At 43.0% G+C, this 22,814-nt stretch overlaps 2 protein-coding genes across 4 annotated transcripts in view; one reads left to right on the forward strand and one right to left on the reverse strand.

Moving 5' to 3' along the window:
* The first annotated feature begins 9,219 nt into the window (after positions 1 to 9,219).
* On the forward strand, positions 9,220 to 13,295 carry crygn2 (crystallin, gamma N2). The gene is made up of 5 exons (XM_044176273.1): positions 9,220 to 9,499; positions 11,290 to 11,381; positions 11,998 to 12,154; positions 12,599 to 12,744; positions 13,038 to 13,295. Exons 1-5 carry the CDS (start codon positions 9,479 to 9,481, stop codon positions 13,171 to 13,173), a joined length of 552 nt encoding a protein of 183 aa, XP_044032208.1. The 5' UTR covers positions 9,220 to 9,478; the 3' UTR covers positions 13,174 to 13,295.
* A 6,125-nt stretch (positions 13,296 to 19,420) lies between these two features.
* The window catches only part of nub1 (negative regulator of ubiquitin-like proteins 1), an 11,400-nt gene continuing 8,006 nt past the window's right edge, over positions 19,421 to 22,814 (reverse strand). For 2 of the 3 annotated variants that reach the window (XM_044176186.1, XM_044176184.1), the window contains 5 exons: positions 22,633 to 22,785; positions 21,980 to 22,126; positions 21,467 to 21,547; positions 21,057 to 21,258; positions 19,421 to 20,128 (listed from right to left, as the gene is read on the reverse strand). In XM_044176186.1, the coding sequence (XP_044032121.1) occupies positions 19,986 to 20,128; positions 21,057 to 21,258; positions 21,467 to 21,547; positions 21,980 to 22,126; positions 22,633 to 22,785 (726 nt within the window). In that variant the 3' untranslated portion in view covers positions 19,421 to 19,985. The remainder of the gene's footprint in view (positions 20,129 to 21,056; positions 21,259 to 21,466; positions 21,548 to 21,979; positions 22,127 to 22,632; positions 22,786 to 22,814) is intronic. The other variant, XM_044176185.1, reaches the window with a different exon arrangement.

The following is a 22,814-nucleotide window of genomic DNA, read 5'->3' on the forward strand; positions in this document are numbered from 1 at the left end:
AGACTGTATATAGTTTAAAAAAAGTTTCTGTTCTATAACAAATCAAACTCTATTTAAGAATCATCAAACGTTTTTATCTTTCAGAAATGAAACATGGAGTTTATGCAGAGATCTTTTGATCATGAAGTTCTGTAAAGTTTTAGAAGCTGAGTGAAGATTAAACTGCACATCAAACTCATAGTTCCTCTGGTTCTGCTGCTCATTTGAACATGTCAAAAGGTGCAGCGCTCTTCAACAAACAAGTATTGCACCGACACAAAGTCACCGAAGTGATGATTATTAATGACAAAATCACATTAAAGATTTCTGAGGTTTAAGTTATTTCCAAGTTCTTCTTGACAACAGATCTAACTGTTGCTCTGTTTTCATGGCAGCATTAATTATTTGAAGCCACAGACCTTTAGATTGTAACAAAAAGCAAATAAATGTTTCTGCAGCAGAAACATGTTTGTCTTAAAGGACAGGTTCATATTTCTTCAAGTTTATCTCAATACAATACTCACATGTCCATCTGTACATTCAAAGAGTTCTGGTGTCTGTGAAGCAATCCTCTTATAACCTGACTCCAATGTTTCAAGATGAAGTTCACTGTCTCGTTCTGTGTAAAAATGACTTCTAAAGTTTAGCTTAGACTAATATGAGGCTTCAGCAGTCTGAGTTACACATATCAAGTCAGTATTTAGTGTTGGACAGTGTTTCCTTGTTGAGCTGCAGTGGAGGAATAGTAACTCAAAGAGGGAACTTGGTCCTAAATAGTCTGTAACTTTGGTAAACACCGACTTGATTTGTTCAACTCAGACTGCTGAAGCTTCATGTTAGTGTCAGCTGAACTAATGAAGTAATTTCTTACAGTGTAGTTGTGTTAGGAAGGGACCAATTCACACTCAGAATGGACAGGAGGAATGATTACTGCCACCAGTAACTCTTTAATGTACATATGTCATGGCTGTTGATTTAAAACAGACAAATGTGGACGTCTCCTTTTAATGACATAAACCTACTAAGCTACCAAATACAGTAAGAAGGTCAAGTAATAAATGAAATAATTTAGTCCAACATGTCTGATTTGATATTGATCCTCTAATTCCAGACTTGTCTGAGATCAGCAGCATGTTATTAATCTGTGTTGACATGAATAGGTGTATGAATGTTGTGCTGACATTTGGATGATGTCTGCAGAAGGCTGAAATGATGATGACACAATAACACCATGACAGTCACTCTACTCATTTAAGGGAGAAGCGCATTGATTAGGACAGAGTGATGTTGAGCTACACATTTCAAACCTGAACACATCTGATCGGATTATTAATGGATTTTTATCTCCATCATTTATTCTTTATTCAGATTGAGTGGCTGCAGTTTGTCAGAGACCAGCTGTGCTTCTCTGGTCTCAGCTCTGAAGTCCAACCCCTCCCATCTGAGAGAGCTGGACCTGAGTGACAACAACAAGCTGCGGGATTCAGGAGTGAAGCTGCTGTCTGCTGGACTGGAGAGTCCACACTGCAGACTGGAGACTCTGAGGTCAGACACCATTTTTTTACTTCTGTGCTGAGATTAATATGATGTGAAAGTTGTGGCGACACTAAACTGCAGACATAAGGCTGATATTAGACAGATCCACACTGAGTATCTTAATGCTGAAGTCTGTTTTCTTCTTCAGTGGTTTAGTCCATTGACTGTGGCAGAGCAATGTTGAGCTACACATTTAAAACCTGAATATAACAAGAAAAATCTCCACTGGATAATTCACTCTGAACCTCTTAAACTCTTCATTTTCATCTTATAGTTCACATCAGGTTTTTAAATAAATGATAATAAAAATACAGAACCAAAAGAGTCGTTCATGAGTCTGTACGCTAGTCGCGGGTGAACGAAAAGAACTAGCCCCCCCTCAACCCTGTTAGAAATGAACAAATCGCCTACTGCTTATACTGACTGAAGAGTTTAAACTGAAGAAGCTTTGATTTTATGACTCCACTGTTCCCAAAAGAAATATAGTAGATGTCCTTTGTTCACATTTCCCCAAAATTCATCCTGACATATTTGGCATCTTTGGAAACTTTAGGATCTTTGTCGAATCTTAAATCAGTTTCTGTGGGTTTTTATTTGTGTTTGGCTGCACAACATGAGTTTGTATAGATGGAGCCACTGGTGGAGCTGGCAGGGGTTAAGAGGTGAAGTCACTACGTCTTTATTGAAGCAGCATCACGATGTCATTAATATTAATGAGAAGTCTTTTTCACTTTTTGTATTTTACAATTTTGAACCTGCAGCCTGTTGGGTTCAGGTGTTTGGACTTTCCATTTTCTAAACTTCTACATTCTCAGCCTTCTTCAGCTCTGAACAGATTATTAAACACTGAATGAATTCAAGCAGGAACACTATCCTAAAGTTACATAATTTTTTTTTTATTCAGATTGAGTGGCTGCAGTTTGTCAGAGATCAGCTGTGCTTCTCTGGCCTCAGCTCTGAAGTCCAACCCCTCCCATCTGAGAGAGCTGGAGCTGAGCTACAACAAGCTGCAGAATTCAGGAGTGAAGCTGCTGTCTGCTGGACTGGAGAGTCCACACTGTAGACTGGAGACTCTGAGGTCAGTTCACAGACTCTGTTACTATTGTACATCTTATATGTTTAATTAACATTTGAACCTAAATTATGTTCATATATAACTTACATTCATAAGAAGTTGTAAATTTCCTTTTGTCCACATTTTCATGTTTCTTGTACTAAATTTAGTCTGCAGTCACAAAAGACTTGTGTTTCTTAAAGAAACTGTAGAAAATGTCCCCTGTTAGCTGTTAAAGTAAATAAATGTGTATAATTTTTGGTAAATGGTCACATCTGCATACAGAAGATCCTCTGAACTAACATTTGTTTTAAATTGATAAAGTTTACTTGCTGAAGTAGAAACATTTCTTTGGTTTCTGTTGATTTCAGTGTGTTTTCACAAATAATGTCTGATCATTAATATTGATCCTTCAGAACACACACACACATATACAGGCTTGACTGAGATCATCAGCATGTTATTGATCTGTGTTGACATGAATATGTGTATGAATGTTGTGCTGACATTTGGATGATGTCTGTAGAAGGCTGACATGATGATGATCCACAATAACAGAATGACAAAGTCACTCTCCTCATTTTAGGGAGAAGCTGATTGATTAGGACAGAGTGATGTTGAGCTACACATTTAAAACCTGAACACATCTTATCGGATTATAAATTGATTCTTATCTCCATCATTTATTCTTTATTCAGATTGAGGTTCTGCAGTTTGTCAGAGATCAGCTGTGCTTCCCTGGCCTCAGCTCTGAAGTCCAACCCTTCCCATCTGAGAGAGCTGGAGCTGAGTCTCAACAAGCTGCAGGATTCAGGAGTGAAACTGCTGTCTGCTGGACTGGAGAGTCCACACTGTAGACTGGAGACTCTAAGGTCAGTTCACTGACTCTGTTACCATTGTACATCTTATATGTTTAATTAACAATTGAACCTAATTTATGTTCATACATAACTTACAACCATAAAGTTGTAAGTTTCCTTTTGTCCACGTTTTCATGTTTCTTGTACTGAATTTAGTCTGCAGTCACAAAAGACTTCTGTTAAGGAAACTGTAGAAAATGTCCCCTGTTAGCGGTTGAAGTAAATGAATGTGTATAATTTTTAGTTAAAGGTCACATCTGTATACAGAAGATCCTCTGAACTAATATTTGTTTTAAATTAATTAAGTTTACTTGCTGAAGTAGAAATATTTCTTTGGTTTCTGTTGATTTCAATGTGTTTTCACAAATAATGTCTGATCATTGATATTGATCCTTCAGAACACACACACACACACACACACACACACATTTACATTTGTTATTGATCTGTGTTGACATGAATATGTGTATGAATGTTGGTGACATTTGGATGATGTCTGCAGAAGGCTGACATGATGATGATGACCCACAATAGCACAATGACAAAGTCATTTCAAGTCTCCTCATTTTAGGAAGAAGCTCATTGATTAGGAGAGAGTGATGTTGAGCTACACATTTCAAACCTGAACACATCTGATCGGATTATTAATGGATTTTTATCTCCATCATTTATTCTTTATTCAGATTGAGTTGGTGCAGTTTGTCAGAGATCAGCTGTGCTTCTCTGGCCTCAGCTCTGAAGTCCAACCCCTCCCATCTGAGAGAGCTGCAGCTGAGTGGAAACAACCTGCAGGATTCAGGAGTGAAGCCGCTGTCTGATCTTGTGGAGAGTCCACACTGCAGACTGGAGACTCTGAGGTCAGTAGAGGGCTGGAGTCAGTCCATGCTGCTTTCAGCAGTATTGTACTAAACACAGTTCGTATCAAAGCAAAGATCCAGTATTTCCTGTAAACCTCCGACCTTCTCAGTGGCTGCTTTCCTCAGTGAAGCTGTGAGAGGAGGATGGTGACGGGCTTCAGGATTGGACAGAGAGACAGAGACAGAGAACAGTCAGCCAATCAGATGAGCCAGAAGCTCGTTGTGATCATGTGTGTGAGTCGATGTGAAGACGACTGTTGTTGCTGTGTTCATGTCTACAGGAAATAAAGCTGGATTCCAGCTGGCAGCATTACAACATGTACAGAGACAGTGTCCTCGTTCATCAGACTGTCGTAGCATCAAATCTGATCTCAAGTGTTTGTTCTCTCATTTCAACACTAAACAACTGATCAGTTCATCTTTGTCACAGCTCTGAGATCAGTCTGACTGAAGCCTGCAGATCACTGGCTCTTATTTCAAAGAACCATCGTTACATTTAGTCACCATGTGGTCTTTCTACAGACCAGAACCTCTGCTGAAGTTTTTGTGCACTATCAGCAGCAACTGGAGAGTCTTAAGGGACTTATTCGGGGAGCCTGATAGTAAGGAACTGCAGTAGAGAGAGAGAGAGAGGAGAGAAACGAGAAAGCACAGAACTACAGGAGAGAGAAGATGTCGAGTTAGTAACATGCAGTAATGGGATAAAAATGTATAAAGATGGAGAGGGAGAGAAGGAGAGAGGAAAGAGGTGCATCATGGGAAGTCTCCCGGCAGTCTAGGCCTATAGCAGCATAACTAAGGGATGGTTCAGGACTCACCCAGGCCAGCCCTAAATATACCTACTTTTAAATGTGGAGATGGTGTCTGCCTCCCGAACCCAAACTGGGATCTGATTCCACAGGAGAGGAGCTTGATAACTGAAGGCTCTGGCTCCCAGTCTACTTTTGAGACTCTAGGAACCACAAGTAACCCTGCATCCTGGGAGCGCAGTGTTCTAGTCGGGTAATAAGGTATTATGAGCTCTTTAAGATACGATGGTGCCTGACCATTAAGAGCTTTGTAGGTGAGGAGAAGGATTTTAAATTATATTCTGGATTTTACAGGGAGCCAGTGCAGAGAAGCTAATATTGGAGAAATATGATCTCTTTTCCTAGTTCTTGTCAGTATACGTGCTGCAGCATTCTGGATCAACTAGAGAGTCTTAAGGGACTTATTCGGGCAGCTGGCCAATAAGGAATTGCAATAGTCCAACCTAGAAGTAACAAATGCATGCACTAGTTTTTCGGCATCATTTTGAGACAGGATGTGCCTGATTTTTGCAATGTTGCGTAGGTGAAAGAAGGCAGTCCTTGAAGTTTGTTTCATGTGGGAGTTAAAGGATAAATCCTGATCAAAGATAACTCCGAGGTTCTTTACAGTGGTGCTGGATGCCAGGGCAATGACATCTAGAGTAACTATATCTTTAGATAATGTGTCTTGGAGGTGTTTGTCTACAGATGAACCTTTGCAGTCAGTGCATTCAATTAATTATCATCTATAAACATACAACCGCCTTTCTCAGTAAAGCCTTACTACAGTTAACCAGAAAACAGGACAAACTCAGACAGTTAAAATTAACATAAAATTATTATTGGGATCCTGTTCGTGATGCCATTTGTGAAGCTTGTCAAATCTGATGACGAAGAAGGCTTCAGGAAACTCAGGATGTCTTATACAGCAGTGTTTAATGGAGTTCAGCCGAAGAGACAATGATATCAGCAGTACAAGGTGAAACCCAGTGCAGTGCCAAAACCAAGTCAGTTTTTCTTCCTGATCCACAATATTTATCCCGTACTAGCCCTATAGAGTCAAACGTGTTCTCTCTACAAGATTATGCTTTTCTAGCCTCAATATGTGAATTCTAATGCTTACCTAAGTCACGTTGGAGCTAGGAGGTCACATGTATTACATTTTAAGGGGAGACAGTCTGTTACATCTACGTCTGAGACAGAGAATGCAATCTACTGTCCTCGAGTGTCTGAGCAACAGATGTTCCTATCTACACAGCTTTCGTTCTGGGTCTATTGCAGGAGACAGCAAAATGAAGTAATGCTAGAGACACAGAGGTCATTTCATTTCTAGGTTTGCAAGAGACCACAAGAGTGACATGTGTATGACCTGTACCTCAACTGACAGCCACATTAGGGCCCTGTAAGGAAAATTCCTTCACAGAACAGACTCCATATTTACACATTGGTCATGTAATATTTCAGAAGTAGATGAAATATTCAGACGTGACTGAGACGCTGGTTTTTAACAGCTCTGAGCGCTAACAGCAGTAAATCCATCATTAAAGTGAGCAGTGAACATCTCTCTGTTTCTGCAGTCATGATGCGTTCAGGAACTCTCAGCACTTTATTTCCACTGTGTGCTTCAGTGAAATCTGCAGAGTAAACAGACTCGATGCCCAAAGTCTCTGCAGGTGTGTGAGCTTCCAGCTCAGTGTGTTCCCTCCAACACGTTAACATGAGCGCTGAAAGGAAGCTGGCTGCGCTACACAGCCGCTCCACTTCTGGTCTGAACAGGACTGAGGTCCCTGCTGGTCTTTATACTGGATGTGCTGCTTCACTGACTGCCAGCTGATGGAGGGAGTCTCTGTAAACACTGATTTATCACTTCTGCTGTCTGTCTTCTTCTCTCATCAGCTGGAAGCTGTGATCTCTGTCAGAGTGTGAGGAATCACAACAAGTGAGATGAGTGTCAGTGCTGCAGTCTGAACTGCTCTGAGATCAGCTCCACTGTCAGACACAAAGGCAAGTCCACCATTGTCCCTGTGTGTTCCTCTGGATGTGGCAGAGTATCGTCAGTGTATCTGGACTCTCTGCTGCTGCTCTGTCCTTCTACACCGTCTCTGCAGACACACTGAGACTCCTCCACTCCTTCTGCTCCACCTCCTCCACCAGAAGTCTGCAGTTTAACTATCTTTCTCTTCAGTGTGAGATAATATTTCCGTCTACTTGTTCTTTTCTCTTCTGTATGTTTATGTTCTTATTTCCAGTAGTTGGTGTTGCGCTCCTCTCAGGCCACCAGAGTTCAGGGCACACTAACATGATGTGTGGGAATCTAGTGGAAGTAAAGCAATATTCATTATCCTCAACAAGTGTTTTACTTATAATAACTGGGTTGATGCTACTTTTTTTTTTGCAGTCATAAAATAATAATAATAATAAAACTTTATTTATAGAGCATTTATCAGAACAAAGTAAAAAGTGCTTCACAGAGAAATAAAACACCACAGCGAATGATGAAATGTAAAGAAATAAAACAGCCAGCTCAGGTAAAATCAGGATCTGCTTTCAGATAAAAATGTGTTTTGAGACGAGACTTAAAAGAAGACTCTGACTCAGACAGCCTGATGTCTTCGGGCAGGTTGTTCCAGAGCCTCGGGGCCCTGATGGCCAAAGCTCTGTCCCCCTTAGTTTCCATCCTGGACTCAGGAACAGACAGGAGACCCCTGCCCGAAGATCTCAGACTACGTGAAGGTTCATAAGGGATTACAAGGTCTAAAATATAGTCTGGAGCCATGAAGAGCCTTAAAAGTAATCAACAAGATCTTAAAATCAGTCCTGAAACCAACAGGGAGCCGATGTAAAGAGGCTGAACCAGGTGTGATGTGGTCGCACCTCTCGGTCCTGGTTAACAGCCGAGCAGCTGAGTCCTGTACAGTCTGCAGGCGTTTCACAGCTTTTTGATTAAGTGAACAGGCTGTTAAAGTAATCGAGGCGTGACCATGTATGTATGTTGTATCATGACAGCAGCAGGAACAGGAAACGACCTGGAGACAGAAATCCGCAGCTGCCAAGTCGAGTACAGAACGGTGTCAGCAGCGAGCACATACAGCTATGGTAACCCCCGAGGGACAAACACAGTCAGTCAGTCAGCACCTGCACCGATTAAAGCTAAACTTGGTCACACAGTACTGAGTGAGTTAGTAACACTGTTTATAAATGACAGTTAGATTGGTAACATATAAAAGCTGAGCAGACGGGAGAAGGTGAGGGCTTTTGTCATGTCAGCGAGGCTGTGGCTATTTGCTGGAGACCCTTTGTACCAGTGCCATGTACACAGGTAACCAGGTTTCTAATCATTTTCTTACATATGTGGATGACAAAAGACGGAAACAGCTGAGCGATGGATGAAAGGAGATCATTACATCACTGTGGACAAAATATGAAGAGTGTAAATCAAATCTATGAAATGTAGCCTTGGAAATAAACTCATGTAATGATAGAAATGATTTTTTTGTCATGATGATGTATTTTTAGCTTTTAGATAAATTAGTACAGAAGTCTGTAAAATGATTTAACAGTTTTTATTGTTTGTTTCCATATACAAAAAGATAAAACTGAAACAACCCTAGGGGCTAGGGAATCCATTATGTCGATGATGGTCCTCACAAAGATAGAAGTACAAGGAAATGTGTGTGTGTGGAAATATGCAGCTGTTTGATCACAATAGATCAACTTAAAAGCTGATGATATGTTAATGTTGTCTTCGAGCTTGTGTGGACACAAACATCAGTCACTGCAGGTTTAAGACATTTTTAAGCCAAAAGAAATTTGATGAATGTGTTTTGTTCTCAAGTTTGCGAATAAACGTGAAGGATTTTTACTTTTGTCTTTTACTGAAGTCCAAAATGTCACTTTTAGCGGTTTGATAAATACGGCCGCTGCTCTACAAAAGTTAGTAGATGAGGTCAAGTCGCAGGTTTTGCGTTTTTTCTTGTCCAATTTATTGATGAAAGTCAGATGTTTGTCTCCAAACTGTGACAGTGTATAAAATGAAATGTTGTGTCTGTACATAGAAACACTGACAGCACATGAGCTGTGTGTGCATCCTTTCACCGCCTGTATAGAAGCGTGGCATGTGCAATACCATTGACCCTGCAAAGCTCAGGCCAAGCACATTCCACACACACACACACACACACACACACACACACACACACACACACAGCAGAATCAGCAGACACATCAGGATGAAGGGAAAGCGTCGAGGCAGCAGAAACCTTTAAAGCCTCGTCTTTTGTCCGGCCGGCCGGGACCTCGCCCCTCGCTCGCCCCCCTGCAGTATATATTGGGGTGTCCAACTTTTTCTCTGTTACACTGTGTGTGTGGTTGCGGGCCAGGTTGGACAACATCCAGTGGGCAAAAATGTCGCAGTATTCTGGAAAGGTGAGTATAACGGCTGTAAACAACAAAAATACAGTTTTAAATGTGGAGATTTAGCTGCTCGGCGGATCACCGGGGCCCTGTGGTAGAGTGAGCCACTGGGGAACATTTTATTCAAAGAAACTGAAAGATTTTAACTGCAGTCTCTAAAACTTTACTTTTCTTATGAGTTTTGTGTATTGGGTCAGAAATTCAATTCAAATCCAGGTCAAACTGTCTTTTGTACGTGTCGACTGCATTTAAATTGCTTGATTTTTGAATGGAGTTTGGTGTGATGTTCTTGCTGTGATACTAAGCAGCCGTAGTTCTGAAGGGAATATTCTGTTTTATTTATTTAAAAATTTCAAATTTGAGGATGACGTCATCTTATTTTTGAGAAGATCCTCAAGACACAAAAAATGAAAAATTAAAATAATTTAAGTTGCTTGTATATTATTCTCTTCTACAGATAAACCACCATCATTTAAATTAAAGTCCTGTTCTGATCATAAAACTACCTTCGGCTTGTTCAACGACTGTAGCTGCTAATTTGGAACGTAACTACCTGCAGATCGTAGATTTAGTTTTGCTGTTATTTTAAAAAAGGCAGAGCTGCCCTGGAACCAGAAGGAAGTCTTACTGGTTGAGTACAAGTCCCTGATTTTGCTGCAGCTCCCAGCTGAACCACCAAATCCTCCAAATTCCTTCTTGCTGCCTAGTTTTTTAGTTTGAGACGGTTTTGGTGGCGTGATTTGGGACCAGTGAGTGAATCTTTCAGGTAACTGGTCACAGGAAAAAAGAAACAAAGCAACTCTGCTAAAAGTTGAAGTTCAGTTTAAGTTCAGGTGGTCATCCAAGATAACTCGCTGACCTGGATAACCTAATAAAATTTGTACTTTTTATCAGCAGAGTGCTCGACTGGTTGGCTTCGTTCTTGCTGACCTGCATTGGTTTAACTTCTCACTTTGCTGCAGTGATGCAGAAGTGTACTCCAGGGTGTGTCAGTACACCGTGACATCACTGCTGGGTGTGGTTACAGGTGCAGCGGAGAGGACAGACCAACGCTCCTGTTCACACTCTTTAACTCTGTGATTCTGGTGTAAACTTTTGAAAATGTTTAAATGAACAGTATTCTAGTCTCGCAGAGGCGGAAGGATCAGCTCACACAGATGTGGCAAAGCGAGCGCCAGAGTATGTCAGCGTGTGATCTTTGTGTTTAAACAATCGGAAAAGTACCTACTGTATAAAAACCTAAATTACAGACCGGCTGTTTGTAACTTCAGAGCGAACACCAGATTTCCTGAGGCCACAGGTAGAGATATATATCTATATATATATAGATATATATTTACAGGCTTGGAGAGGAACCAGAGGAGACGACTATGTAAGGAATTACAGGGAATAGTATAATTTAAATCGCTCATGCTTGTTTAAATTATTTCTGTCAGATCAGCCAAAAGTTATTTGTAAATTAGGTGGATTCTTAAAGAAAGGAGTCATTTATGATTGTACTGTATTTGTACAATACAGTACTTAAATACATCTGATCCCAGTTAACTTACATGATGCAGACGTAACTATGAAAACTAGATAAAGTGTTGAAATTCAAAGATAGTTGCTAAGTGAAGCCCAGACGGATGTAAAGCAGTTTTTACTTTTCTTTTCTTTCTTAAATTGAATCTAATTTATTGACAGACGGTCTGAGTTTCCTCCAGTGTAAGACATCTGACTGTCGACGGTTAAACGTGAGGCAGATTTCTTCCAGCGGAGGCGGCCGACAGGTGAATTATCATGTGCTCATTTCTTTTCTCCAGATTACCTTCTACGAGGGGAAATGCTTCACCGGCAGGAAGCTGGAGGTCAGAGGAGACTGTGATAACTTCCAGGACCGCGGCTTCATGAACAGGTCGGCAGAAAGACTACAGTGTGAATTAGGTTCTAAGTTTACTTTCATTAAAGTTTGACGTTTTCTGACTCGAGAAAACTGAGGCTTTTTTCTTCTTCCATCCAAAACTTTAGTCCAGAGAACCCCGACACATTTTCACCAAACTCACTGAAATAATTCACGACAATTTCATCGCAGTTGTGCTGACAAACCATATCTCAGTTTTACGAGAAACTGGTTCCTTAAAACTTTGTGGAGGTTATTTCCATTGTGATGATCAGCAACAGTTTATTTACCGAAATAATGTTTTCATACTCTCATTAACTCCATCGTTTCCTCCTGATTGATCTGTTAAGCTACAGTCAGCAAACCTCAACACTTCCTGATGTTTTTCACATTAAAAGCCTACCTATAAAAGGAAGGCTGCAGGATGAATTTAGGGTGTAGTTGTACTGATGGAGTTGATGCCGTGGAAATGGACATTATACTAAATGATAGAGACGACGGGTAAACATGGAGGGAGTGTTGAGTTTGCATTAACTGGGGAACAATAAGGGCCTGGTTCTCTCCGGAGACCCTGAGATGTTCTGGTGTGTAATTTCTAGACCATAACACTTATTAACTCGCGTATTTTCAGGGTGAACTCGATCCGCGTGGAGAGCGGAGCCTGGATCTGCTACGACCACCCCGACTTCAAGGGCCAGCAGTACATACTGGAGCACGGAGAGTACCCCGAATTCCAGAGGTGGAATTCCCACAACGACCACATGGGGTCCTGCAAGCCCATCCGCATGGTAAGCACCTCTGGGGTGGGGTTGTATTCTTTGATCTTTCACTTTGATCGGCACCAGCAGGTCACAAATTTCCCAGTGACCAACATTTCGGTTCACGACGAGTTTGTTTTCCGTTCGTGTGAAATTCTAACTGGATGTTCACGTTCATAAATCCTAATGATTACGGCAACTCCTCTCTTCTAGCGCCACCGTCAGGCCAAACTTTAAACAGGGTTTCTGCAAAGTCCACCGAGTTAGATTTCTAACTTTTTAATGCAACATGAATGCAATTTAATAACTAGTTAGTCACAGTAAACTCCATGGGAAACATATCTATTTTATCAGAGGAGGCGCGAAGCTCGATGGGAGGAAACTTGTCAGATAACACAACTGTAGCGTAATGTTGGTTTCTGTCTCCTAATAACTGACTTCATCTGTCTTCTAATCTTTCTGTCCATCCGTCAGCATGGAGAGCACTACCGCATCGAGCTGTTCGAGGCCTGTAACTTCTCCGGCCAGTGTGTGGAGATCTGCGACGACTGTCCCTTCCTGCAGAGCCGCGGATTCTCCAAAAACTGCATCAACTCCGTCAAGGTCTACGGAGACGGAGCGTGAGTTTCACACACATACACAATAATCGATTTGTCATTTTAAGTAACGTTTCAAGCAAAAATGCCGAACATTTGATGGTTCCAGGTTCTCAAATGTGAGGATGTGCCGCGTTTCGGGCTGTTTGTTGGGCAAAACAAGACATTTAAATATGTCATGTTTCTATTTTCTGACATTTTACAGACCAAACAAACAATCGATAATAATCAAGAAAATAACCAGCAGATTCATCGATAATAAAGATGACTGTTAGTTACCTGCTATAAACCCTCCTGTCTGTTTCCCCCACCTTCAGCTGGGTGATGTACGAGGAGCCAAACTTCCGCGGCCGCATGTACATCGTTGAGCGTGGAGACTACTGCAGCCACAACGAGTGGCAGGCCCAGAACCCCAACATCCAGTCCATCCGCAGGGTCGTCAACTACTTCTAAACCCTCACCTCTGACCCCCGGCTCCCCCTCTACCTCCCTCTCCAGTGACTTCTACCACCGCTGTAATCATGTACAATAAATAAACCCAGACTAAAATAAGAAAACTGGTTTTTTATCAAACACTTTCTGTGTGTGTTGTTTTGTGTGACTCGGTATCCAACAGAAAATACAATCTAAGGATGCACACTGCGGAGTTCTTCCTCTTCAGTTTGACCGTCACAGCGAAAGTTAGAGCATCTTAATTACAGAGTGAAAAAAGCATACGTGTGAGTGGGGTTTAGTTACGAGAGGGATTAAAGTCGAATCGTTGGATTTTGAATGGGCGTGGCTTGGCGAGCTGTTAGATCAGGAGGTGGATAAGGGTTAAATGAATAGATTTGGCCTCAACCACATTATTTGAAAACGTAAACAGAGTTTTTCCAGCTGAAATCCAAACACACACCTCTTACTATGATACCACTCGGCTAGCTACCCACACTAGCTAACGGTCAAGTGCTGCTTTGTATGATGGGCGGGGTTAGCTAGTCACCCCATTCGCCCCGGGTTCAAGATGAGTCACGACAAATATTTTTACATTTTACACTTAAACTGCAGGAGCCTCATATTAACTTCAGATAATCTTTGAATGTATGTTTGCACAACAGGAACGTTTACTATTATTATTATTTACTGACTATTGTTTTAAGACAGACTTGAAAATGTGAACGCATCCTTTAAAAGCTCCAGTGTGCAACATTTAGGAGCAGCTGTCGGCAGAAATGGGAAATAATATTTATAAGTGTGTTTTCATTAGTGAATAATCACCTGAAAATAAGAATCGCTGTGTTTTCGTTACCTTAGAATAAGCGCTTTATATCTACAGAGGGAGCGGGTCCCTTCCACGGAGGCCGCCATGTTGCACCGCCATGTTTCTACAGGAGCCTTTCGTGAGTTTCGCGGCCACCGTAGTTTCTCCTACACGCCTGGAAGGGGAGGGCGAGGCGAGCGGTGCAAACTGCAGTTTCACCACTAGATGCCACTAAATCCTCCACGCTGGACCTTTAAATAAATTAAAGAATCATCCAGGAGATTGATTTGTGATTTGATATCAGTAAAACTACAGCTATTTTTTAACAACATTTTCAGATTTCAGGTTATGAAAGTATTTTTCAATAAAAGTATTATTTAATAAGAGCCAAACTTTACAAATGCATCGGTATTTAATGCTGACATACGACAAACAGATTTAAAACAGAAATATCTGATCATACAATAATTGCTGACTTTCGGTAAATGACAGTTGTGATCTCAGTTTTGAAGTTTGGTCAACACTTAAAAGTGTTGAGGCTTAATATCCAGGAGCCATTTGAAGCCTGGGTTTGTTAATGTGGCCACAACAGTTGAGCCTCAGAGATGAGCTCGTCAGCTGTTTACACACCAGTGTGTTCGTCAGCACACTGCTCACAGCTGTAGGGTTTCTCCGCCGTGCGAATACGCTGATGGTGCTTCCCACACACGTGACAACAGTGTGGTTTCTCTCCAGTGTGAGCGCGCTGGTGACGCTTGTAAGTGGTTAAACCACGAAACAGTACGGGTTCTCACCTGCGTGGATCCTCTGATGTGCTTTGTAAGAACCCTTTGATTGTAAGAACCCTTTTTCGACTGTACTCTTTCCACTGGACCTGATTGGCTGAGTATTCCCCTTCAGGTGACTTTGTAATGAGCTTATGTGATTCTGCTGATCCTGATTGGCTGGAGTGTTTCTGCCCGCTGTATTCGAAGGTGTTTCTAATGCTGATAACAGACTCTTTTCCCACGACTTCTCTCAAGGCGAGACGCCGGTTTTGACTCTCGACTAACGAGAATTTTGACTCCCGTGTGTTTATGAAGAAAACACTGATGGTGCTGAAGTCATGAAGGTGCGGATTTAAACTATTTCCAACACTGTACGAGGAGGACGGAGGAAGTCGTGCTATGATACGATCAATAAAGTGAAATATAACACACGTTGTTGTATGTATTTCCTTTTCATGCCTCTACTGTCTCATAATGTAATGAAAAACACGTCATTAGGTACACCTGTACAATTTAATGCAGTGCAACACAGCAGTCAACCTTAAATTCTACATTTACAAAGATAATAATGTTCCCTTTTGATTGACACTGTCAGACAGGTGTTACTTTAACTACATGTTTACTATTGAGGTTTACAGTGGTGTTGAACTGGACTGCACTGTATCGAGAGGTATTTCTAATGTTTTGCCCCATTAGAATTTGTGGCTGAGCTGTTGTATAGGATTAGATTCACTTGTATAGGTGAACTTACAAAAGTGGCCAGGGAGTGTATGTTTAAAGGACAGTTACTTAGCTTTTTGTCTTTAATAACTGAATGAACTCGCTTGTTTTTTAAATTGTTGAATGATAAATGTGTATTGTATTTCAATTTATTTCTTTGTTTGACTTGTTTTTATTTAGGCAGCTCAAATCTTCCACATCACAGTAGGTACCTGGACTCACTTTAGCTACGTGGAGTAACAGAGGAGGCGTAGCGGGGGCTGCAGGGGCTGCAGTGCTTCATCCGTGTCTACACAGGATGTGTTCAGGCACACTACTGAGTGTAGGTCACCCGGATCTTGGCAGCGCGAGTAAAACTCAAGCCTACGCAGCCTGTGTAGACAGCTGCATTCATTCAAACAGAAGTGTATCTGTTCCAGCAGATGACTGAAGGACACGTTTGAAACAAAACTGACTTGAGAATCGGTTAACCCCATGAGGGATCTGGCTTTCATGCTCTATAAACCAACCGTGAGCCCTGAATGGGGACCAGCAGTCAGCAGCAGCAGCAGCTATGTGCACATCAGCAAATGTAGCTTAGGTTAAGTGGGGGGGAGTTACGTTGTAACAACAGGCTGAAGCACGTCAGTCACAATGTAGAACTTAAAAGTTTACGCCTTCCTGAGCAGGTGGGAGTCATTTATTATTAACTGTTGTCATGGAAACGGTTACAAAGACGGATTAATGATAGAAGAACCAGATTTTCACCACAAACACCTGTAAGCTGTACGGCGATCTGCTACTGCTGTTTGGATTAAATCATGCTGCTTTCACTTGAGATGGGAATTGTCGCTGTCAGAAAAAGAGTTTCCCCTCGGGGATCAATAAAGTATTTCTGATTCTGACCAGCTGGTTGTTTGTAAAAAAAGAAACTTGTAGCTGTTCTTGACTTCAGCAGAATCTTTCAGAAGTTTTCCACCGACTTTTGTTGATGTTTGTCACCATTTATGTATTTTACAAACATCCTCACCTCAGTAAAACGCATCAGCAGTGATCGATAAATGATCGTAGAACTATTAACGAGGCGACGTTAGACAGACAGACACCGATAGCCGACTTCAGAATTTAATTTACATTTTTAATTCTGGCAGGAATCAGCAGTGACTAAAGTCTTACAGCGGCCGATTACAGTCGACGTGGTTCAGTATTCAGTGGTTAAGAACACTTTTAGTTACATGTTTGATAAAAGAGGAAAATCAAAGTGAAATAGGCTCTTTTGTCAGTGGTGGATGTATTTATGTACTTTTACTCAAGTACTGTACAATTTACTGACAGTGACAACGCGTTTGTACTTTCAGAGATACGGCCTCGTGCACGCCGAGATCCGATGACATGGTTTGATCTGGACCTGGGAGGCAGCCGTTGAAGGAGAGGGGAAAGCATCACATACATGCTAACGCTGCACAGTAACGTACGAGCTACCAGGTTAACATCAGAGTCATACAGCGTGTTATTACCTCACCTCTTCTGAAGAACTCGTGTCGCCAGAAAGGAAACTGGGACTGAACTGAGACAAAGATCTTCTTGAGACGCTCGTGAGAGCAGGAACAGCAGCACACATCTGCCACTGACACGTAAATCGGACAGACTTGGAGTTGTTGGAAGGTGGATTCTTCCTCTTTTGACGGAGTTAGGCTAGCAGTTTCCCCCTGCTTCCAGTCTTTGTGCTAAGCTAGGCTAAACCCATCCTGGGCCTCTCTCAGCTCTGAGCTGTTGTCTGTGTTGTTCTGTGGACGATGACATAGCACTAAATAAATGTTAGATGTAGAGTTGTAACAATTCATCGATAAGTGAAAATGAACTGGCAACTATTCTGATAATCGATTAATCGTTCAAGTAATTTTTCATTAATTCGTTCGTTCGTTCCAAGTTCTCAAATGTCGTACAGGAAGTTGAATATTTTGTGGTTTCGGACTGTTGGTCAGACAAAACAAGACATTTCATGACGTCACTTTGTGCTCTCGGATATTAAAATGGACATTTTTCACAGTTTTTTGACGTTTTATAGATCGAGCGCTTAATCGATTCATTGAGAAAATATTCAGCAGATGAATCCGTGATGTAAATAATCGTTAGTTGCAGCCATAGTCAGACGTTTCGATAGAGAATATGAAATATGACTCAAGGCTCTCGGGCTGACGGTTGCTGCCTGAACTGGCAGGTGGAGGTTGTTGGAGGCTTTGCAGCCTGGCAGACGCTGCTCAGGGAAACAGCGACTAAAAACAATGACGACAGAATGAGGGCGTAATGTGGTTCAAAGCAGCGTCACGATATCAATACGAACATTTAAACTTTTTATTCTTTTTAACTTTGTTTCACATCAGACAAAACTTCTAATGTGCAAAACACAAACTTCAATAACTCCTCGCAACTTAGTGAAACGGACAACAGAGCTGCGTTCAGTATGATCGATGTAATTTACACTCCACACTGAATCGTCGTGCAGCTGTACATGTAATTCATCAATCAGACATATTTCTGTTCATATACTGAGTAATATACGACCGATCACACGTTTGTGTAACTCAGCAGAAATGTATTCCTTCTGCAGTAAGAACTCAGTCTGCAGTCTTATATGTGTACAGCTCACGCTGTGAATACTGTGCTGACTGAAGTCTACAATATTACTACTACTAATACTGAACAGTGCCTAGTGTTGGTACTGATGGAGGCCTGCAGACTTTATTCTGTTAGTTTACATCTAAATAAATCAGCTGCCTGCAAACACCACGTCAACATCTGGTTCTGTTTGTTTCAGCGGAGGTAAGCTGAGGAAGTGATGTAACGTCCTGATCAAAGAGGCGACCCGACACATTTAGACCCACTGAAGTCTGTAACGGCCGAACAGACACGCCTCTTTATTCCGCCATGTTGCTGCTGCAGCTGGTGGAGCTGGAGCTCGTGTCGAACCGGTTTGTATCGGACTGCAGCTGATGATGCTTTTCATTCTGGATCCATCTGCCGATTCTTTTCTCCGTCGATCGATCGATCGATCGGTTTGGAAAACTGGTGAAAACGGTGAGAAACGCCGTCACGACGACCCAGAGCCCAAAGCGACGCCTTCAGCGTGTCGTCGTGTCCGACCGACAGTCCAAAGCTCGACGTTATTAACAAACATCACAGTTATTACAGTCGTTCAGAGGAAAAGCAGCAGATCTGCACATCTGAGGAGCTGCAGCCAGGAAGGGATTTACAGGAAGAACTGCTGGAGTTTCATTTCTAACAAAACTCCTCATGTTTTAATGTGAAAAGTAACTGAAGCCGTCAGAGAAACGCAGTGAAAGTCCAGTATTTCCCTCGGAGAGGTAGCGGAGTGGAAGTAGATAGTAGCATGAAAAGAACCTCAGATTTGTCCTTCAGTACGTGAGTAAATGATCTTTGATGAGTCTTCTGTGGCGACATTATCAGCTGATCTCACGTCTGTTTCAGAGGTGAAATCAGATCAATAGCTGCAGTGTCTGGATCAAGTAGCTGGTGAAGAATAAGGTGTCAGACTCAGATGAAATCCATGTTTCATATCTTCTAGCTGGAGCTGCAGGTTGTCAGCATTAATCGGACGGACACTCAGAGCGGCTTCTGCTTCTGCAGGTTTAATTATTTAACTTTACTGACAGATGTTGAGAGCTCAACACAAACAGGTTCAATAAGAGATTCAAAGCATTCAGACTTGATCCAATCCCAGCTCCAGTTACTCCTACAGGTTGAAAAGCTGTAGGAGCAGAAGCAGGAAGTGTGGGGAAAATGATATAGCCGGGGTAGACAAACAGAAACACCTGTCCGGAAGCGTCAAACGTGGACGCTTCCCGTCAGGACAGCTCGTCCCAAAGGTTTGGACGCAGGTTTATCTTGTCACTGTGCAGTATTTGAACACATCTGTCCAACAACGTGGTAAACGTGTGAATCATGGACATCCACAGACAAATGAACCCAGACAAAACCTTCATTTTCTTTATTGGCTCCATCAACATGAGACAGGGAACGCAACGTTAACGTCAACTCAGTTTAAATAAAAGTTAATTAACTTCAAATTAGTTTTCAAAGTGCTGCTACATCGAACATGAAACACAGCTTTCCCGTCAGAACAATAAAAAAAAACAGAAATCACTTCAGAGCAGCAGCTCTTTAAAACACAAGCGCCTTTGGTTTGTCCAAAAAAAATCATCGCTGTCAACAAACAGGCAGCGATTTGATTTAAAAAAGAAAGATTCTCACGTTAGAACAAAAACTCTTCAGCAGCCTGAAACATCCAAACACATCTGACCTCGGCTGAATTATTGCTGACGAGCTACAAAGAAAACTAAGACGATCTTTGATGAAATCTCATTATTATTGTTATGAAGTCAGACTGACGTGAGTCTCATGGTTCGAGGTCGTGCCTCAGCTGTGGCACTTTACTGAGCAGGTGCTTAACTTTGGACTGAAATAACTGCAGAAAATACCCTTTATTGCTTTACATGGCTAACAGAGGACGAGTAAAGCAGTGTGTGTGTGTGTGTGTGTCACACGGTGTGTGTGGGCCCTCGGTCCAGGTAGGTCTTCATGGTGGCGATGAGCTCGCTCTCCTCGTCCAGCGTCAGGTCCAGGTAATCCTCCTCGTGGCGGGAGATGTCCTCCAGCACCTCGTTCACCAACTCGTTGTCCGCTGAGAACGAAGGAGGGAATCTGAATGAATTATTCCTGCAAATGACACATTTAAATATACAGTTTCACTTCAACAGCTGCTGTAGTTTATCACGGACCAACAGGAGGAAATGCATTTGCTGCGGACTTCTTTCAGTAATCGCAGACCTCCTGTTCCTCCGTGAACTGGCTCCTCCTGCAGTTTAAATCCCGTCCGGAGCGACGGCCTTGTATCTTAAACTGGATCTCTGAGTTTATTCCATCTGCTCGGTGTGAAATTTGACGTTTGAGTGAAAATGGAAGACGGAAACACGCTAACACCAACATACAGGCCTGCGATGGAGAAACATTAAAGCCACAGACTGCAGACACGTCTGTTAGCCTGAATCTGTTCACATGCAGTCAGACTGTCCCGTCAGAGCAGCCGAACCAGCAGTCAGCAGCTCCTGTCTGCAGTGGACCCGTGGACGGACAGACAGCTGTCTCTGGATCACTGTGAGACTGAAGGAAACTTAGAAACAGCAGGATTCTCAGGCAGGTTCTGCAGGTTTCTTCTCTGGCGTCTCAGCTGGTTTCTGGAGGTTTATTCTGGACAGACGTCAGAGACGACGACGTCCTCTGGACGTGTGAGTCTCACTGAACGACTCGATGTGAGTTTCAGGTCTGTGAGTTCAGACCTGACGGAGTTAGGACTCTGAAGAGGAGGAGGAGGAGGAGGTTTCTGACTCAGATCCACCTCCTGCAGTATCTTTGCCTCCCCTTCAGGTCTCCGGCCCCCCTGAGGAGGCTGCAGTCTTTCTTTAGTCTCTGTCCTGCTGGACGCCTGTTACAGACCAGGTCCTGTCCCGTCATAAATTACAGACGAGCACAGTGAAGACTTTACTCCCCCCTGCCCCCTCCTTGTCTGAATGGATGTAGTACTGTAACTGTAATGGTGTTAGTGTTCCTACCTGCGGAGCTGGAGGAGGTGCTGGGCTCCTCGGAGGAGGGGGAGGAGGAGGAGGAGGAGGTGGAGGGCGGGGACATCGACAGCAGCTCCGGGGAGAGGACGCCCTGGTTGTCCAGCAGCAGCTGAGTCGCTGATTGGACGTCTCCACCCGTCAGTCTGAGAGCAGCTTCAGACACCTCCCTCTCAAACCCCAGATACAGCAACTGCAGGGACACAGAGGAGCGGGATCAAACCCACGGCGTGACTCCGCCCAGCGGCTCCCAGCGTGAAACGACACGAAAGACAACAGAGGGTTTATTCTGATTCCTGATCACCATGGTAACCAGGCAGCTCAGCGGACAGCCCAAAGACAGCTGGCTGACTGATTAACCTGGCTCCCGGTTCAGGACTCGGGTGTGCTGGTGGGTTTACCTGCTCCACGCGCTCCGGACTGACCGCCCCCTCTGTGTTGTTATTGGTCGACCGAGCAGCCTGGCTGGAGTCCAGGAGGATCTGAAGACGACACAAACACGCTTTACCTTCCACCTCCGCTGAGGAAGACCACGAGACGCAGCTGAAAGCTCGTGAAACCGCTCGAGGTTTCCAAGACGAGACTAAGAAAAGTCCTTCCGACTGAGCGTCCCTCCGGCGCCCCCCTCGGGACAAACTCTGCCCCCACGTTATCAAGCAGGTTATATTTCTGTCCCCGGGATTATTAAAGAACATGGATATCTTTTCTTTTCTTAACATCGGAGACACAAAGGCTCGTCTCCCTGACGACCCTCTGAGACAGTTTCATCAAATATCCGCTAGGAAGACAGAAATCACCAGGACGTCCTGGAGTTATGGACACAATACTGAATGTATTTTATAGCGTCTGTGGACGGACTGAATGAAAATCTTTCTGCGACAGACAGACAGACAGACAGACAGACAGACACTGACTGCGTAAGCCTTGTCCACGTCTCCGTCGGCGTGGTGCAGCGCTGTGGCGGCGTCTCTCCTGGAGAAGCCCAGCTCGGTGAGGGTGGAGATGACCTCCATCCTCCTGCTCCTCTTCTGCCGCTCCCTCTGCTGCAGCTCCTCTCGCTCCTGGCCAACACAGCGAGCACAAGCTTCAGCACGGCTATATGTATACATACATACACACACACACAACTTAATTAAATAATCTAGATCACAAAAGGATGAAGTCATTCTTATTTAATAATAAACCCTTCAAAGAGCTTCTGTCACGTAAGATAAAACAAACTCATCATTAAGACGCTGGAACTATGTCAAGAGATTCATTTCCTGTTCGTCCACTAATTATTTCTGGAAATGAAACTTCATCAGTCGGCGTCACTTTGTCCGGCTGACGTTAAACACACACACACACACACTCACACACTCACACACACACACACACACACTCATCGTGTCAGGCGAGAAGAAGCGGACAGGAATAATTTGGTGTTAAAGAAACATTTATTCACACGATCGACTGAGATTTGCACATTAAACTCTTCCAGGATAACGTGTCGTTTTCCAGGCATTCCAGGACTTTTTCCTGGAATGTCCAGGAAGTGTGCGTGCACGTGTGTGTGTGCGTGCGTTACCTGTCTCTGGTTGCTGATGTGGACGGCGGCCTCCTGCAGGTCTCCCTGACAGGCTCTGAGGCCGAGCCGGGCTTCTCTCTCAGTGAAGCCCAGCGTCATCAGCTGAGCCATTTTCTCCGAGTCCAGACACAGACGGCTGTACAGAGACTCCACCTGACACACACACACACACACACACACAG

This window comes from Siniperca chuatsi, linkage group LG19, assembly GCF_020085105.1.
Source record: "Siniperca chuatsi isolate FFG_IHB_CAS linkage group LG19, ASM2008510v1, whole genome shotgun sequence".
Taxonomy (NCBI): Eukaryota; Metazoa; Chordata; class Actinopteri; order Centrarchiformes; family Sinipercidae; genus Siniperca; species Siniperca chuatsi.

Coding starts and splice junctions, on each gene's coding strand:
- crygn2 (XM_044176273.1), top strand. CDS start 9,479: ATGTCGCAGTATTCTGGAAAG. Junction 12,155..12,598: donor CCTGCAAGCCCATCCGCATG/GTAAGCACCTCT, acceptor TCCATCCGTCAG/CATGGAGAGCACTACCGCAT. Junction 12,745..13,037: donor AAGGTCTACGGAGACGGAGC/GTGAGTTTCACA, acceptor CCCCACCTTCAG/CTGGGTGATGTACGAGGAGC.